This window comes from Dendrobates tinctorius, unplaced genomic scaffold, assembly GCF_039654945.1.
Source record: "Dendrobates tinctorius isolate UK_male_01 unplaced genomic scaffold, ASM3965494v1 ptg000102l, whole genome shotgun sequence".
NCBI classification, from domain to species: Eukaryota; Metazoa; Chordata; class Amphibia; order Anura; family Dendrobatidae; genus Dendrobates; species Dendrobates tinctorius.
In genome coordinates, this window is record NW_027361770.1 from 37,375,001 (window position 1) to 37,395,000 (window position 20,000).

At 43.3% G+C, this 20,000-nt stretch overlaps 1 protein-coding gene across 1 annotated transcript in view; it reads right to left on the reverse strand.

Annotated features, from left to right (window-relative positions):
* NFX1 (nuclear transcription factor, X-box binding 1) overlaps positions 1-20,000 on the reverse strand; it is a 142,581-nt gene that overhangs the window by 69,829 nt on the left and 52,752 nt on the right. The window contains exons 4-9 of the mRNA XM_073587844.1: positions 18,913-18,990; positions 18,701-18,806; positions 17,227-17,298; positions 12,473-12,612; positions 6,783-6,882; positions 3,530-3,747 (exon numbers count right to left, since the gene is read on the reverse strand). Coding sequence (XP_073443945.1) covers positions 3,530-3,747; positions 6,783-6,882; positions 12,473-12,612; positions 17,227-17,298; positions 18,701-18,806; positions 18,913-18,990 — 714 coding nt within the window. The remainder of the gene's footprint in view (positions 1-3,529; positions 3,748-6,782; positions 6,883-12,472; positions 12,613-17,226; positions 17,299-18,700; positions 18,807-18,912; positions 18,991-20,000) is intronic.

The window sequence follows — 20,000 nt, forward strand, 5'->3', positions numbered from 1 at the left end:
AAAAAAAAAAAAAATAAAAAGCCAAAAAAATTATGCAAACATAACAACATACATACCGTAAGGTGACAAGGAGCCTTTCTTCGGGAGGAATGGCACGCCGGAGCTGAGTGTCCCTTCTCCGGATGTTTCCTTCAACCATACCCAGCAAGTCAAGGAAGCTTTCCTGGGACATCCGTGTATAGTCAGCAAATTTCTCCGGGTTTTCCTGTAGCTCGCTGTACAGCGTGTGATATGCTCCACGGCTTGGCCGGAGTTCGATGATTGGATGTCTCCAAAACCTACGCCGCTGCCGTCTCTGCTGTCTCTCCCTCTCCCTTTCTTGCTGGCAACAAAAGACATACGCCTGAGACAGCGCAATGTCAAGATCCAGCTTGAAGCGGAAATTATCCAGACGCAAGTCCATCTTGACACCGGAAACAGCAGCAAAATCTGATGAATTCAGCAGTACAGGGTCTATAAAACATTCCAATGAAACACGCCCACTGGTGACCCATTGGTGGTCAAAGATTTTGCTATTGTGAAATGTCACACCTAAAAACGCATGCGCATAAAAAACGCAACCGCATGCAAAAACGCATGTAAAACGCAAGTAACACTGCGTTATTTTGACGCATCAGCGTGCGCATGAAGAAAAAAAAACGCACATTTGTTTTGCGTTTTTCTTTGCGTTTTTTATGCGCACGATGCGCTGCGCAAAAAAACGCTAATGTGAAACTAGCCTAAGTTCCCTCCGAGTCCCAGCATCTCCAGCACCTAATAGAAGACCCCATCCGCCAATGAGTGTTCTGCTTTGGTGTAATATACCATCTGGCGACTATTTTAAAAGAATTCTCTTGTGCTCTAACGCACTGTGATGGGCCATGAGAAAAATTATAAATGTGTGATATTTGGTTTGGGGTAAACTTGTATCCCAAATCCTTTTCCCAGTTTGCTATATAGGCTCTTTTGAGACAGCAGTCAGTTATATTCAAAATCTGGTAAATAGACGACATTATCTTTTTGGGTTTATCCTTTGTTGCACAGAGAGTCTCAAATGCAGTCAGTGGGCGGGTAACGTCTGCTCCTAAAAGATACTGTGTCAAGGAGTCTCTTATAGAGCCGAATTGTATAAAGGTCAAGTTGGAAAGCCCCGGTTGTTTCTTCAGTTCCTGAAACGAGGGGAGTGTCCCATCCATCAAGAGTTCATCAACCACTACATTTGCCAAGGAGCCGGGTTTGATTACATCATTGTCTTGGGAATAAGACGCGTGCGGCATTATATCTGCCAACTTGAGTAAGGGGTACAGAGGGGGGACTAGAGTGTTCACCAATCCCTTCCACAATTTTAAGGTAGCTTTAGTGTGTATATTAAGTAGTGTTTTGTTTATGTTTTTACAAGGATACGCCAAAAAGGTGGATCTCAGGGGATAAGGTGCCAGTGCTTCCTCCACCTCAATCCACTGCTTATTGTTGGGAGACCACAACAGGTCTATCACTCTGGTAAGCATTGCCGCTTGGTAGTACCTTACTATGTCTGGAGCACCCATCCCACCCCTCGACTTGTTTAATGTCAATGTCCTGTATGCTAAGCGGGGCTTCTGTTTTTTCCAAACATATCTGCGGAATAATGTATTAATTTTAAGATGATACGATTTGGGGATGGTTATAGGAAGCATTTGGAAGATATACATGAACTTGGGTAAGATTAGGCTCTTCAGTAAATTTTTCCTTCCCATCCACGACACATATGAGTCACTGCATGATTTCATGGTGGTTTCTACTGAGGCAATTAGGGGGGGAATATTCAGCTGAAAAAGGTCTCTATCTGATCTTCCTATCTTTACACCTAAACATTTGATATATTGTTTTGGCCAGGTGAATGGGTATGTATTTTTTAGTTTAGCTAAGGTACTCGGGTACATGTGTATGTCCAGCGCTTCCGACTTAGACATATTTACTTTAAAATTGGAAATTTTGCTATATTGATCTATGAGATCCATCAATGTTGGGAGTCCCAGTAAAGGATTAGTCATTAAGATTAAGAGATCGTACGCAAATGCCGCTGTTTTATAGTGTGTCCTATTGATACGAATACCCTCTATTCCCTCATGTATTTGTATGGCTCTTAAGAGAGGTTCCATTGCTAGCACAAATAGTAACAGGGACAGGGGACAGCCCTGCCTTGTTCCGTTCTTTATAGTAAATGCATCTGTTATAAAGTCGTTAATCCTAATATGTGCCTTGGGCTTATCGTACATTGCCATTACGGCTGCTATAAATGCTTCGGGTATTTCAAACTTGACCAGTACTTCCCGTAGGTATACCCAGTCTACCCTGTCAAAGGCCTTCTCAGCATCTGTTCCAAGGAGCACCAATGGGAGTTTACGATTTTTTGCGTATTGAAGGTGCAATACTTTGTGGACATTATCCCTTCCCTCCCTTCCACCCACAAACCCGGTCTGATTTAAGGAAATCAGGTTTGGCAATGACTTGGCCTTCCTTTTTGCCATCAGCCCTGCTAGGAGTTTTAGGTCCACATTAAGGAGAGAGATTGGCCTATAGCTACTACATAGCTCAGGGTCCTTCCCCTCTTTGTGTATTAGGGATATTCTGGTTGTAAGCATTTGGTTTGGTAATGGGTGGCCTTGTAAAACTTTGTTACAGACGTTCAATAAGTGTGGAAGTAGGAGGCCAGAAAAGGATTTATAGTAAAGTGCTGAGAATCCATCTGGACAAGGTGCTTTCCCCTTCGGGCACTTTGACAGGGCGGACTGCAACTCCCCCAGTGAGAAAGGTCTAGTGAGTTGTTGTTTTTGGGAATCGGACAAGACAGGAGGTCTAAAGTGCTTAGGAAGGACTTAGCGTCCATGCCTCTTTTAAACGTGGAATCGGCGTTATCTTCCGGATGGAGATTACCGTATATAATTTCTTATAGTAATCAAGGAATGCCCGCTCCATGTGCTCAGGATTTTGCAAGCTAAACCCTTGTTCATTCTTGATTGAGTTAATCAGCGTACGTGATTGCCGTTTCCTTAGTTGTGATAGCATTAATTTGGATGCTTTGTCTCCATGGACGTACATTCTGTTTTTCCATGTTGCATAGAGCTTAGCAGATCTTGAGTTTAATATGTCTTTAAGTTGTTGTCTTTTTTGTTGTAGCTTCTCTAGGCTATGTTGATCTATTTTATGTTTATGTGAAAGCTCGAGGTGCGATATACTATCATAAAGATCCTGGATATCTTTTTGTTGAATAAATGATCATATGTTAACAACCTATAAAATGTATGGAAACTATTGTGCATAATTTGAAACAGTGCATTTTGAGATTTTCTTGGTTTTGAAAAAAATACTGTTATCATTGGGAGGTTTGTCCAATAAAATCTGATTCACACTCTAATGATTGGTGATTTGAACCTTATTCATTGAATTCATTTGCATTGACCATTTAGGAAAATCAGAAAAATAAAATTTGCATAACTTGGAACATGTGTAAGTAATATCTGCATGCGCTATCTGCCTGAGAACATACATAAAAGTGCGGATAGATTACCATGAGAACCACAAGGCAGAGGTTTTCCACAGGTCTTCCCACAGGATGGTATCGGGTCAGTGCAGGTCTTTCTGTCCACACAACCCAACTCCAGTAATTTACTTAATGGAGTTTGTCCACAGGGGCAGAAACGCACAATCTGGGGAAGTCGCGGGCAAGGCTGGCAAGGCTGAGGATGACAGACCTCCGTACAACCATGTTTTCCACAATTTAATTTCCTAGAAATAAACACGTTATGAAGGTTTTATCCTGTGCAATCATTAAAATTCACACTATTTTACGCACTTACAATACCTTTTAAAATAGCTTAGAAATTCCCCACCCCACTCTGATTTCAAATCGTCGTCCTTTCTTTTTAAAGTTACAGATTGTACCCTGTACATGAAAATTCTACAAAGGCATTCAATGAGAGCTTCATTATGAAAAATCTACTACATGGATATAGAACAACATTTGGCACTTGCTAGCGGCGAAAGCGGTTGGAGTCATCTAGAGAAAGCCCATATATTTTACTAGTTTTTTCTTTAGGAGCGCATTGCTCCTCTACCTTCTTTATTACTCCTTGCCGGGGTCGGTGTGCTCCTGAAGATCGACAGTTTGATGATTGAGCCGGAGTTTACCTGCACGTTCTCCCATGCTACAAGCAGAGGCAGCTTTTCCTCTACAGCAGGGATGTCAAACTCAAATACACAGAAGGCTAAAATTAAAAGCTTGGGCAAAGTTGCGGGCCAACCTTGATATTAATTAAAAAAAAAAAGTCTACAATTGAGGAATTTTTTTCCTTATCAAATATAATTCTGAACTTTTTCATATGGAAACAAACTTAAAGGTCTTGTCCCACGAAAAAAAGCACATTTTACTTAATAGGTTTTAAAATAAAATATTGAAATATATTATGTAAGAACAGCAAAAAGAATATGGCCCGATGTAATGACAAAGGCTAAAAAATAATACAGATAAAGTATGACACCAAGAAAAGTGCCACCAAGCTCAGTATGATGCCCCCACAGTGAAGTCCTCCACACGCATGGCTGATAATGACCCTACTGTAGCCCCACTCCCTCAATCCCCCGACAAAGAATGGTGACCCAATCACAGTATGCTTCTCCAACTATAATCCCCACACAGCTTTACATATAGTATAATAGGTCCCACATAGTGCTCCATCCAGTAGAGTGGGCCCACACAGTGCTCCACACAGCATAATGGTCCCCACATAGTGCTCCAAACAACATAATGGTCTTCACATAGTGCTCCATACAGCATAATGGTTCCCAAATAGTGCTCCATACAGAATAATGGTCCCCTCATAGTGCTCCAAACAGCATAATGGTCCTCACATAGTGCTCCATACAGCATAATGGTCCCCAAATAGTGCTCCATACAGAATAATGGTCCCCTCATAGTGCTCCAAACAGCATAATGGTCCTCACATAGTGCTCCATACAGCATAATGGTCCCCAAATAGTGCTCCATACAGAATAATGTTCCCCTCATAGTGTTCCATACAGTATAACAGGTCCCTGCATTGCCTTCCACACAATATAATGACCTCACATAGTGCCCCATACAGTATAATGGCTCCATATAGTGCTCCATATAGTATAAAGGGCCCACATAGTGCTCCATACAGTATTACAGGCTGCATATTAAAAAAAAAATACTCACCTCTGCTCCCCAGCTGCTCCAGTCTCTTACAGATCGTCTGCATATCTCGCTGCAGCGGGCGCGTTATAATGATGTCAACACTCCCGATGCGCTGAGATGTCAGATGCAGAGTGGGAATTATGAGAGAAGGAGGAACGTCAGATGACACTCCTTCCCCATCATTGCTTTCAATTGTATCGGCATCCAGGATTCAGATATAGCTGAAAGTGTGATCACGGGCGGGGGGACTTGCCCGCGTCGAGGGCCAAATATGCTTACCCTGAGGGCCAGATTTGAGTTTGACATGTGTGCTCTACAGTATTGGAGGAGCAAAGGGGGACCGAGACTGGCCGGATCCAGAAATCCGGCTAGCTTCAGAGCAGGGCTTGCAGTCTGCATAGCAAATAGCTTGTAAGCGTATGCTACTTGTTTTGGACACCAGCCAATGCAGAGGTGGGTTGTCTCCTAGCAACAAGCTGTAAATTATAAAACAATAAAAAACCCTCAGTTTTTGAGAGACTCTTTATAGATCGCAGGTTTGTTAGAAACAAAACTATGATAGATACAATTACTAATTATGTACACATAAACAGATATGCATTAGAGCAAATCCATCCAAACCAGACAATCTCAGGAAGACCCGCAGACTGTTGTGTATGGGTGTGTTCAACCGATCAGATAAAAGTTGCCTGAAACTGCAGATTTAGGCTGAGTGCAGACGGACTTTTTAGCCCTGCGGATTTTTCCGCGCAGAATGGAAGAAATCCGCAGGTCAAATGACCTGCATTTTTCCTGCGGATTTCTTCCATTTTTCCTGCGGTTTTTGTGTGGTTTTCCACTGCGCTTTTCCCCCTGCAGATTTGGTGACGGGGGAGGTGGAAAATCGCACAAAAGTAGTAACATGCTGCGGATTTTGTATCGCAGGAAAACCGAGCGGAAAAATCCGCAGCGTCTGCACAGCGGTTTTTTTTTTCATTGATGTTAAGGCTACTGTACATCACAATGCGGATATGCAAAGTTTCTGCGCGGTAAAATCCGCTGCGGATCCGCTGCAAATCTGCATCGCGTGCACACAGCCTTAAGCAGGAACAGGCAGCCATAAAATGTGTATGTGGCCTCGTAGACTTCTACTCTGCCCCCACCCAGATTGTGGGGGACATAAGAATTGGCAGATGAAATTCAATTGCCTGCTCCTTTTGTTTAGCACAATATGATGTGTTAAAATAAAATGTTCCTGTGCTGAAACAATCTTATAAATGTGCCCCTGCTGTGTACTGTGTAATATGTGTCAGAAAATACAGGGACATGGTCTGATCATACCACAGCTCCAGGGAAGGGGAAAAAGCAAGACTTTACAAACAGGACAGAAGGGGATCATAGGTGATTTCTTTGACGCAAAACATTGCCGAAACCATGCTGTCCTGTCTGTATACTCTTTTGCTTTGTGGACTGCAAATATACAATAAGTACATGTATTAGATTGTGGCAAAAAGCAATAAAAGTGATAACTAGACAGCGGTGATAGGTGTGACACATGATAATTAGTCTACTAGTATAGCACTCTTAACTTTAAGGAACGATCGGTCACATAAGAGATGACGCTTACTTTCCACAGGGAATTTGGCAGGAGAAGTTCCCAAAGCCGTCATAGTTATCTTTGTCTGTTCCACATAACACATCACGAGAGTTGCCACCACAATAGCACGCTGAGCGGGATCCAAACAAAGAAATCAGATCAGTGCGAGAAACCAATTATACAGTTCACACAACACAACTTACATTAAAGAGAATCTGGCACCGGACTTTTGCCACCTAAGAGACCCTAGTGATGTATGAAATTACTGTCTTAACTAGCAGGAGATCATCACTAACTGTAAATCTGTTGCCATTTAGTTCTAGATATTTATGAGCTCTGAGTACACTGTGCATAGGCAGAACGCTGTGAATCAGTGGTGTGGGTGGGGCTATACTTGAGCTCAGCATTTAGAGAACTGGTAGATCTTCAGGAGATAAAGCAGATTTTATAAAATCTCTTGCAAGCAGCCCAGTAAGTGATACACTACTGGAACCAGTGTCTCTGCCCCTATATAATGCTGCTCTCAGATGGGGGTACCAAAAACCTGGTAAAGGATTCCCTTTAAAATCTGCTGTTTTCAGAATTGCAAAATTATCTTAAACATGATAAATTCTAATAGTAAATGCTGCAGTTTAAGCATACATACTTAGTTTCACGGACTTACTATGTTCATGTATACCTCCACGTCTCTAGGTACCACATTCTCATATTTTCATACTTGCCATTATTGGATGTTTGTCTCTATATATAGGTACCTGACGTCTTAATATTCTACCGTTTCAAAAACGGACCGTCACATCCAAGCATAAGCATAGTGTGAACAGGTTCTTAACCTAGAGTCACCAACTCATATACATTCACGCAAAAAAGGAAGCACACTGTAGCGCCAAACCATGCAAACATGAAAAATGAATAATGAATTGCATCACTGCATTAGAAATATGAAAAATTGAGAAAGCTTAGCACATAAAATGGCCAAGTTATGTGTACCTGGAAGCCACGTTAAGGCATTTCTCGTTTTCAAGGTCCCTATTCTATGCCAATCCTCACTAAGACTGTAGTCTCCATCTGAATGGGAACCTATGAAAAATCCTCTGTTAGGACTGAAGTTTATGTCTGTGAAGGGGAAATGGCCCTGGTTTGATTAAAAACGCCTACAGCTAACAGGTGGAGTGCTCAGTCAGAAGGTAAATGAAGACAAATTTCACTTCTGTGAAATCAACCTGTCCAGATATGAAGCAACACCAATTGTGAATCAATTTCTCCTGCTGTTGTGCAAATGGAACAGACAACGGGTAGAAATGATAGGCTATTAGCAAGACAACCCCTATAAAGGAATGGTTCTGCAGGGGGTGATCACAGACCATTTCTCTGTTCTCATCCTTTTTGCCTCTTATGGTCACTTTTGCATTTGGTCATTGCTCTCACACCTAGAGGTACTGTACAGTAGCATGAGGCGATGTCTACAACCACAGAAGTTGCTCAGGTAGTGCAGATCATCCAGGATAGCACATCAATGCGAGCTGTGGCAAGAAGGGTAGATGTGTCTGTCAGCACAGTTTCCAGAGCATGCAGCAGATACCAGGAGATAGGCCAGTATACCAGGAGACGTGGAGGCCGTAGGAGGGCAATAACGCAGGGGCTGAACTGCTACTTCCTCCTTTGTGCAAGGAGGAACAGGAGGAGCAGTGTCAGAGTCCTGCAAAATGACCCAACAAACCACTAACATCCATGCGTCGGCTCAAACTGTCAGAAAGACTCCACAAGGGTGGTATGAGGGTCTGATATCCACAAGTGGGGGTTGTGCTCACAGCCCAACAACGTGCAGCATGATTGAAATTTGCCAGAAAACACAAAGATTGGCAGATTCGGCATTGGTGCCCTGTGCTCTTCACGGATGAGAGCAGGTTCACACTGAGCACATCTGACAGATGTGACAGAGTCTGGAGACGCCATGGAGAACGTTCTGCTGCCTGTAACAAGACCAGTTTTTCAGTGGGTCAGTAATGGTGTCAGGAGGCATTTCTTTGGAGGACCACACAGCCCTCCATGTGATAGTTACACTACCGTTCAAAAGTTTAGGGTCACTTAGAAATTTAGAAAAAAAAGTTGTAGGCTCCAGCTGCAAAAAAAATTCTGCCTCTGTCCGTTATGTTGGCACTTTTGAAGAGCACATTCTTTATATGTGTATTTTATCATGATCGAATAAAGCAGAATTTTTTACGCAGCTGGAGCCTACAACTTTTTTTTCTACATTTTTCACGTTTGTCTACATGGAGTTCCGAGGATCTGCAGAGGCTGCTGGTGAGCTGACATACTTTCTATTCATTTTTTGTCACTTAGAAACTTCCTTATTTTTGAAAGAAAAGCACAAGCTAACATTAAATGATTCAGAAATACACTCTATACATTGTTAATGTGGTAAATGACTATTCTAGCTGAAAACGTCTGGTTTGTAATGCAATATGTTAATAGGTGTATAGAGGTCCATTTCCAACAACCAACACTCCAGTGTTCTTATGCTACTTTGTGTTTGCTAACTTTGTAAGAAGGCTAATGGATGGTTAGAAAACCCTTGAAACCCTTGTGTAAGTATGTTAGCACAGCTGAAAACAGTTTGGCTGATTAGAGAACCTATAAACCTGACCTTCCAAGTTGAGAATCTGGAGCATTACATTTGTTGGTTCCATTAAACTCTCAAAATGGACAGAATAAAAGAACTTTCTTGTGAAACTTGACAGTCTATTCTTGTTCTTAGAAATGAAGGCTATTCCATGCGAGAAATTCCCAAGAAACTGAAGATTTCCTACAACGGTGTGTACTACTCCTTTCAGAGGAGAGCACAAACAGGCTCTAACCAGAGTAGAAAGAGAAGTGGGAGGCCCAGATGCACAACTGAGCAACAAGACAAGTACATTAGAGTCTGTAGTTTGAGAAATCGACGCCTCACAGGTCCTCAACTGGCAGCTTCATTAAATAGTACACGCTAAACGCCAGTGTCAACGTCTACAGTGAAGAGGCGACTCTGGGATGCTGGCCATCAGAGCAGAGTGGCAAAGAAAAGCCATATCTAAGACTGGCTAATAAAAGGAAAAGATTAATATGGGCGAAAGAACACAGACATTGGACAGAAGAAGATTGAAAAAAAGTGTTATGGACAGACAAATCCAAGTTTGAGGTGTTTGGATCACAGAAGAACTTTTGTGAGACGCAGAACAACAGAAAAGATACTGGAAGAGTGCCTGACGCCATCTTTCAAGCATGGTGGAGGTAATGTGATGGCCTGGGGTCGCTTTGGTGCTGGTAAAGTGGGAGATTTGTACAAGGTAAAAGGGATTTTGAATAAGGAAGGCTATCACTCCATTTTGCAACGCCATGCCATACCCTGTGGACAGCACTTGATTGGAGCCAATTTCATCCTACAACAGGACAATGACCCAAAGCACACCTCCAAATTATGCAAGAACTATTTAGGGAAGTAGCAGGTAGCTGGCATTCTATCTGTAATGAAGTGGCCAGCGCAGTCACCAGATCTCAACCCCATTGAGCTGTTGTGGGAGCAGCTTGACCGTATGGTATGCAAAAAGTGCCCATCAAGCCAAACCAACTTGTGGGAGGGGCTTCTGTTAGCATGGGGTGAAATTTCTCTAGATTACCTCAGAAAATTATCTGCTAGAATGCCAAAGGTCTGCAATGCTGTAATTGCTGCAAAGGGAGCATTTTTTGACGAAAGCAAAGTTCGAAGGAGAAAATTATTATTTCAAATAAAAATCTTTTTTTTCGAACCTTGTCAATGTCTGGACTAGATTTTAAATTCACTTGGAAACTCATTTGATTAATAAAAGTATGAAACACAAAATTGTCTGGGTGGTCCCAAACTTTTGAACGGTAGTGTAGGTACCCTGACTGCCATTAAGCGCTGGGATGAGATCCTCAGATTCATTGTGAGACTCTATATGTAGGTGCAGTGGGCCCTGGGTTCCTACTGATGCATGACAATGCTAGGCCTCATATGACTGAAGTGTGTCAGCAGTTCCTGCATGATGAAGACACTGTTGTTAGGGACTGACCTGCCCGTTCCCCAGACCTGAATCCAATCAATATGCACCATAGACTGTCCAGGTGTTGACTGATTCTTTCATCCAGGTCTGGGATTAGGTCCCACAGGGGAAGATCCGCTGCCTCATCAGGAGCATGCCCAGGCATTGTAGGGAGGTCATACAGGCACTGAGCATCTTTTCCTTGTCTTGAAGCACTTCCACTGAAGTTGGATCAGCCTGTAATTTGATTTCTCACTTTGATTTTGGGTATCATTCCAAATCCAGACCTCCATGGGAGATATTCATTTTGATTTACATTAATCATTTGTGTTTTATTGTTCTCAACGCATTCCACTAAGTAATGAATAAAGATTTGCAACTAGAATTTTTCATTTAGTGACATCTAGGATGTGGGATTTTAGTCTTCCTTATTTTTTTTGAGCAGTGTAAGGCTAGTTTCACACTAGTGCTTTTGAGCGCAGCGACGGCCTGCGCACGGCCGCCGCTAAGCCCCGCCCCCTGCCGCGCTTCCGCTGGTAGCTCCGCCTACCGGCGCATGACACTGCATGCGCCCTGCGTCCCCTATCACTGGGGGCGCAGGCCGTGCGCAGTATGCGTTTGGCGGCGCATGCGTCCTTTTGACGGTGCGCCGACCTGCGCCAAACGCAACCTGCTGCAGTTTGGTTGCGCCGGCGCACCGTCAAAAAGGCGCATGCGCCGCCAACCACATACTGCTCACGGCCTGCGCCCCCAGTGATAAAGATAGGGGACGCAGGGCGCATGCAGCGTCATGCGCCGGTAGGCGGAGCTACCGGCGGAGGTGCGGCAGGGGGCGGGGCTTAGCGGCGGCCGTGCGCAGGCCGTTGCTGCTCTCAAAAGCGCTAGTGTGAAACTAGCCTAACTCCGCCCACACCACTGATTAACAGCTTTCTGTGTACACTCAGCATGGGCAGAAAGCGGTCAGTGTTAGAGGTGGGGATATACAGAGCTCAGGAATATATTTGACTACCTGTCAGCAGGTATAACTAATTCTCTAGTGCTTATCTCCTGCTGTTAATCAAAACTACACTAAGGAGTCCAGTAAGTGACATCGCAGGAATCAGGGTCTTTGTCTCTAAATTATGCTGCTCTCAGATTAGGTGGCAAACCTGGTGAGAGATTCCCTAGAATCTCCTGTTGATAAAACACTGTTTGTATAGAAGCTACAACACAGCCTAATACATTGTGCTACTCTCAGATTAAATAGCAAAAACCTGCTGACGAATTCCCTTTAATAAGTAAACATCTCTGAAGCAATGCAATATTCTCCATAGTGACAATATAAAGCCCAGCAACAGACTCAATGGTCAGTAGAGCTGCAATGAAGACCATTAAATGCTACTTTAGGGATTACATTTCCTTATTATAAATCGGATACAATAAGCCATATAAAAAAGAAAAATTACACACACAAAAAAAAAAAAAAATGTTCTGCTACCATAGTAATGTTTTTATAAAAATATAAAAATGGTTTCATTATCCAGGGGCATTAAGTTTTATTGACGAGCACTTTTGATATTACATAAGATGAGGCAGCATTTTCGATATAAAGAATAGTTGTGGATATTACGGACGTGTATTTGTGGTAGGTCACCATTTATACCTCATGCAATAAATGCTAACACAAAGGCCAGTTCTTACCTTGATGTATGACTTGCTGGCACGGCTGGCACTTCCCAGCATGGCACACCTGATTACAGTTGTGTTCCCCACAGTTCAATGGATTGCCACAAACATTCGCACAGTGCATAGTAGAGGACTGCCCACAGCGCACAGACTGACTGCAAAAAGAGCCGGAGTCTTAGGAAACTGCACGACATTCATAGTGTTGGAAAACAAATACATTCCTGCAAAGATGTGTATCTCGGTAAAGGTCAGAGAAAATGATGACTCCACGGTGATCTTCTGCTCAGAACAGAATTATTACAGTTCTCTTTAATCTGCGTCTCACTCAAGTCATTCAGTAAAATGAGGGAAAATATGGCACTGAAATGCAGTAAAGAGTGGCTCATAGCAAACAGACCCGATGAACGGTAATAAAAATTCAGTTCACAGCCCAAACCAGTTCAATAATTTTATTAGCATTTTAGTTCTTTTTACCAGTCTTTGTCACCAAGTCACTTTTTGCTTCTGTTGTATTCCTGCTGCTCCAGAGTATTCCATTTTTTTTTTCTTTTCAAAAGTCCATGGCACAGTTCTAGAGATGGGAGCTTTTCTATTTAATGTGTAAGTTTTATGGTCTTTACACTGGGACGTTGCTCACAGTGGTCTTCAGACCGCTCTGCACAATTACCAGGAGACACGCCCCTTTGGTAAAGACCATAAAATATACCATATCGGGAGCACTAAATAAAAAATCCTAGCGTTGTGTGTCCGCATGACATATTTAAAGGGAATCTGTCACCCTTTTTTTGGCCTATTAGCTGCCGGCATAGACATGGGGGGGCTTATCTACAGCATTCTGTAATGCTGTAGATAAGCCCCCGATGTAACCAGAAAGAGAAGAAAAACACGTTATATTATACTCACCGGGGTGGGCGGTCCGGTCCGACGCCTCCCTTATTCATGCGATGACGCCCTCTTCTCCCGTCCTGAAATGGCTGCGGCGCAGGCGCATTGCCCTGCCCTGTTGAGGGTAGAGCAAAATTCTGCAGTGCGCAGGCGCCAGACCTCTCCCGACACCTGCGCACTGCAGGACTCTGCTCTGCCCTCAACAGGGCAGAGCAGTGCGCCTGCGCTTGAGCCATTACAGGACAGGAGAAGAGAACGTCATCGCATGAAGAAGGGAGGAGCCGGACTGGACCGCAACACCAATCGGACCGGACCGCCCACCTCGGTGAGTATAATATAACGTGTTTTTCTTCTCTTTCAGATTACATCGGGGGATTATCTACAGCATTACAGAATGCTGTAGATAAGCCCCCGATGTCTATGCCGGCAGCTAATAGGCCAAAAAAAGGGTGACAGATTCCCTTTAACCCCTTATCAGCGGCAATTAAGAGTGCTTATTATTCAGTGCCGCTTTTTAATGGTGCTGAGAAATAAGTGCATTGCGCCCCCCCAGCGACAGAAATTATCAGGTTCTCGGCTACCAGGGGTAGCCGACATCCTGGAGAACATGTTTCAGGTCATTTTTTTACAACCCCAGTGTTGTGATCACCACTATTCACAGAATAACGGCGACCACAAAAAGAAAAAAAGTCTGATTTCCTATATAGTTCTCTCTCATCTGATGTGATTTAGCGCATCAGAGAAGAGAGAAATGGGGTCCCACTGAATCCCCAGTTACCTCCAATGTCCCCTGGTCCCTCCTGCATCCCCCGGCCGTCGACATCATCTTGCGAAAAGAAAATGGCAGGCGCATGCGCAGTGCGCCCCCTGAGACCCGCCAGCCGGCATCCGAAGATTTCTACCTATTGATTCATTTTGATCAATGTTATTGACTCAAACACAGTGATCAAAATAAAAAAAATAGTAAATCAAACCCCCCTTTATCACCCCCTTAGTTAGGTAAAAATAATAAAATAAAAAAAAGTACTTATTTTGGCTGGGGATAGGGCTGTGATTAGGGTTGGAGTTAGAATTGGGGTATCGACTGTTTAGGTACATCGGGGGATCTCCAAATGTGACATGGCGTCACCATTGATTCCAGCCAATTTTGCATTCAAAAAGTCAAAACAGCGCTTCCTCCCTTCTGAGTCCTGCCATGCGCACAAACAGTGGCTTCCCCACATACGGGGTATCAGCGTACTCAGGACAAATTGCACAACAAAGTTTGTGGTCCATTTTCTCCTGTTACCCTTGTGAAAATAAAGTTTGGTTCCAAATTAAATTTTTTGTGAAAGAAGTAAAATGTTCATTTTTTTCCTTCCACATTGCTTTAGTTCTCGTGAAGCACCTGGTTTTGCGCTCCTTGAGGGGTGTAATTTTTAGAATGGTGTCACTTTTGGGCATTTTATGCCCTATTGACCCCCATAGTGGCCCCTCAAACTCACTTCAAATGTGAGGAGGTCCCTAAAAGAAATGGTTTTGTAAATTTTATTGGAAAAATGAGAAATCGCTGGTCAACTTTTAACCCTTATAACGTTTTAACAAAAAAAGTTATGTTTCCAAAATAGTGCAGATGTAAAGAAGACATGTGGGAAATGTTATTTATTAACTATTTTGTGTGACATCACTCTGAGTTAAGGGCACAAAAATTTAAAGTTTGAAAATTGCAAAATTTTCAAAATCTTTGCCAAATTTCATTTTTTTTTTCATAAATAAACGCAAGTCATATTGAAGACATTTACCACTAACATGAAGTAGAATATATCACGAAAAACCAATCTCAGAATCAGTGGGATACATGGAAGTGTTCCAGAGTTATAACCTCATAAAGGGACAGTGGTCAATTGTAAGAATTGGCCTGATCATTAAGTTGCAAAATGGCTCTGTCACCAAGGGGTTAAAAATAAAAAGTGGAATATTTAGGCAAGCAGCAGGAATGAAATAGGAGGAAAATGTGGCCACTTTTCATCTAGTGACTGATCCAATGCCTGTCCACACAACATGTCGTTGCCCCATACAAGCTCTCATGCCTGATCCAGGATCTTGTCTCATTGAAGGCACAGCATAAATTTTAGAGATTTATATGTACAGAGCTTGTTAAGGGGGTGATTAGGAAAATAATGAGACATTTCACACAAAAAAACACTTCTGTTCTAAGGATCAGCAACATAATGTTAATTACATTCCCATATTACTCATCGCGCTGTCATATGTCACTGCTACGATGCCAAGGAAAACAAATGCACACTATCTCCATATGGTCATTATGGTGAACACGCGATGAACCATAAACTGGCCATGTGCTTAACATTTTGTACTGATGACCTCTCCTTACTATAGGACATCTAATAATCAGATCAGTGGGGCACAACACCCAGTCAGCTGATTCCAACAGAATGGAAAAGTGATCTGAGATACACAGCACTGTGAAGTGAAGAGTTGCAGGACCCAGGAATGACCACTACAAGATGAATGGAGACATTTGGTTCGGCTCCGTTCACCGTTTCCATTCGGCAGCAGTTAAAAACAATGGCGTGGCACCCCCACTGATCTGATATATTGATGACTAATTCCAAAGCTTTATGTACACTGCAAGATAATCATGAACAAGTGTTCTTAAAAATGCTTGTTTCATGATTATCTTGGTAAGTTAACAGGATGCCAATCACCCAATCAACGAGCAAAACGCTCAGTTCGGTGAAACAATGTTTTGAGCAGTGCAAAAGATGATTGTTCTAAGGGTCCCATCACACTAAACGATGCACCAGCGATCCAGACGATACGACCTTGTCAGGATCGCTGGTGCCTCGCTACATGATCGCTGGCGAGCTGTCAAACAGGCAGATTTCACCAGCGATCAAGATCAGGGAGGACGCTGGTATCCAAGGTAAATATCGGGTAACTAAGCGAGCGCGTCGCTTAGTTACCCGCTGTGTATCTTGGATACCTGCGTGCTCACGCTGGGAGCTGGTATCCAAGGTAAATATTGGGTTACTAAGCGCGCGCGTGACTTAGTTACCCGCTGTGTACTTTGGATACCAGCTCCCAGCGCGACCACGCAGGTATCCAAGGTACACAGCGGGTAACTAAGCGACGCGCATGCTTAGTTACCCGATATTTACCTTGGATACCAGCTCCCAGCGTCTGCTTACAGCGCTGGGAGTTCGCTGATCGTTGGTCTTCTGCTGCCACACGCAGCGATGCGTGCTGGCCAGCGGGAGCCCAACGATCAAAAAATGGCCCAGGACATTCCTGCACGATCAGCGATACCCGGCGGGGGGGCGGTCACTGATGCGTGTCACACACAGCGAGATCGCTGGCGAGATCGCTGTTGCATCACAAAATCGATCTCGCTGTGTGTGACGGGGCCTTTAGAGATGCACCATCCTGTGTAAGCAGGACTCTGATGACAACAATGGTACCTATGCCTTCTGAGTGATCCATTACAGATCTCTTCATGTGCATCACTTTCTTGGGTCTGCCTCTGAAAACAGGCGTTTAGAAGATTACCAATTGGTTTACCCATCAATGATCATATTGTGCCGCAGGTCGGCCTATGTAAACTGACCCTAAAGATTAGTCCAGAAAACCCTATAAATGCACTGACAAAGCAACTGTGCAGTAGTTGCAAAGAATCAAAAAACCTAAACAAAGAGCCCTGCACTTATACTTGCCAGTTTTTCAAGGCGGTGGGTTGCAGGAGTGTGTAATGGTTTACATAAGCAAACAAGGCAAGCAGAAACCTAGATTCTCTTACCCAGTATTTAGGTGTGATACTGCATCACCAAATTATTGCTTACAAGCACATTATAACCCCTTACTATAAACACAGCTTAACAATTTACCTGGTTTTTCCACATTCACAGGTTTTTGTCACAAAGGCAGGACATGATGGGCAAGGTCCAGGGTGACACAGGCTAGGTGAAAAAGAAAAATACAATTCTAGTCACAGCAAGTTATTACATAAATGTAGTACTGACACTATAACATAGCAATAAGGCAGGCATGATAAGGAACTTTACAGGACCCCACAGTCAATGATAAAGCCCCAGTGTAAGGTCTGTGCACTTCTGGGAACCCACCAGGCAGTGTTTTCCAGCACCGTCAGTACGTAGCCCAGATTTACTACACTTAGACAGAACTCGAGCGTATTTGTTCTAAAAGTCTGTAGTTTTACACTGATAATGCGTCAGACACAATTAGCCTGGCTTGATCGGGGAGGTGGCTTCATAAAAAAGGCATGATTGGGTCTAAAAGATGTGGAGCCCATGCAGCAAAATTGCCCTCAAATTTTGGAGCAAATTTCTGGTGCAAAGTAGGCAAACCAACAGTTGGTGTAAAGTTAGACAAAAAGGGTCTAGCATGAGATAGTTGTGGTACATTTTAAGGTTGCCTGGCGCACGTTGAGGCAGTCTAAGAATAAGGCAGGGTTAGTAGGGTCTGCCAATGGTTACTGACAACTACTGGTACAGTCGTAAACAGAAGCAAAGCGTACATTTTTCTCAAACATAAATGAAATGCGTGCAGTGATCTGTGTCAGTCCGACAACTACAGGTATACTTGCAGTGTAAAAAATTACCTACCAGTAATAGTTACATAATTAGGGGAACCTTTATTATATATCTCTCTCTCTTTTTGACATTAGTGCACTTTTCTCTTCCCTTGATTTGAACGCCACAATGTCAGAAAGAAACCATTACCAAGTCCTGCAACAAGACTTTAAGGAATACCTCCATCTGAGACATTAATGGCATGCAGAAGGTGTAAATGTCACATAAGTTGTAATCAGTGGTATCTATCAGGAAGAGGAGGTTCCGTTTGTTTCCAGTTTAGCATTTCAGAGAGAAACTGACCACCATGCATGAGGATCCCCCAATGCAAAATAATGGTAGTTGCAAAAACAGCCCAGCATATTAGAATTCTTGTAACCTGCAATGGGGAGAGCTCCATGCACAGAGGACCACCATCCTTCTTCTTAAAGTGCAAAATAAGGGTCAAAAGAACTTTGCTCTCTTAATATGGTCTCACAGTGGTCCATTAGTAGCGGTCGTGTGTGCTACTTGATCTGGCATGGAAAAGGGCAAATGAGAGGACACTTTTGAGAAGAACCCTGTAAGCTGTCCTTGATAAAAGCATCTACTCTAAACATGACTAATAAGATAATAATTTCTGAAAGAAGCCTTGGAGGCTTAATGTAACATGCTAGCATTGTAATATGCAGTAATAAAGTGTGCATGTTATTGGAATCTAAGATCACAGGAAAGAACAGTGTGACCATTCTGCATAAACTGGACATCAGAGGTCTTCAGCTGGCCTTACATGTTGCAGCTATGAGGACAATCGAGGCCGGAGCGCTTCTTTCCACAAAGTTCACCACAGCTATGGGGAATTTCATTTCTATTCCATTCAGGGTTGTTGACTTTACCTTAAAAGATGTCAGAGAAATAAAAGCTCATTTTGGTTTTCATTATTTAAAACCAGTTCTTTGTTTTCACTGTGTACAGATTCACGTGCATCCCACATATTCATACCACAGAAGCAGGTGTAGATGCTCGGGGCCCGAGAGGAGACATTTTGACAGGCGGGACATCTCCAACCGCTATTTCCATCTGAAAGAAAACATTATACATTATAACGGGCTACATGTAATGACATGTTCCAGAACCAAAACAGCATTGCCGCAGGTGTACACAGTGCAGTACGATACCAACCGTAAATACAAAATGTCTTCCTTAAAAGGGAAGGTGTCAAAAAAATTTTTTTCGGCAATTTAAATATATTTTGTTTATAATTTAGTAAAATATGAAAATTTTTTAAAACATTTGGTATTTCCACTTTTAAACACTAGGGGGAGCAGCTACTGAAATTTGACAAAAACCTAGTGTACAACTAGCTCTCATTACTGCACTACAGTAAATATGGCCCGAGTCTGCTGACATGGGTGTGGTGTCACTCCTCTCCTCCTGGGTGTTTGCTAAGGGATAAGAGAGGATGACATCTAGGAACACAGTGAGCAGCCATTGTGTTGGTGACTGACTGCAAAGTTACTGACAAGTAGACAGTCACCAAGGATGGAAGGCAGCAAGGTTTCTGTTAGTTGGTGCTGTTCCCTGTATCATAGACATGCAGGGGAAGGACAAGTGCATAGGAGAGCAACCCATGGGGAGAGAGACATGCAGGGGGGAGATGAGTGCACAAGAGGTAGAGAGACCAGGCACAGGAGGATGGAGAGCACACATGGGGAGAGAGAGCAGGCAGTGTCGGTATAGAGAGCACACATGGGGAGAGAGACCAGGCACAGGGGAATGAGCAAAAGGGGGATAGAGAGACCAAGCACAGGGGGATAATGAGCACACATGGGGAGAGACTAGGCACAGGGGGATGAGCACACGGGGGATAGAAAGCACACAAGGGGAGAGAACAGAGACACGGGATTGAGTACAAGGGGGATAGAGAGGACATATCAGGAGAGAGACCATGCACAGAGGGATAGTGAGCCCAAATGGGGAGAGAGACCAGGCATGGGGGTGGAGATCATACATGGGGAGAGAGACCAGGCACAGGGGGATGGAGAGCAAACATGGGGAGAGACACCAGGCACAGGGTGTGGAGAACACAC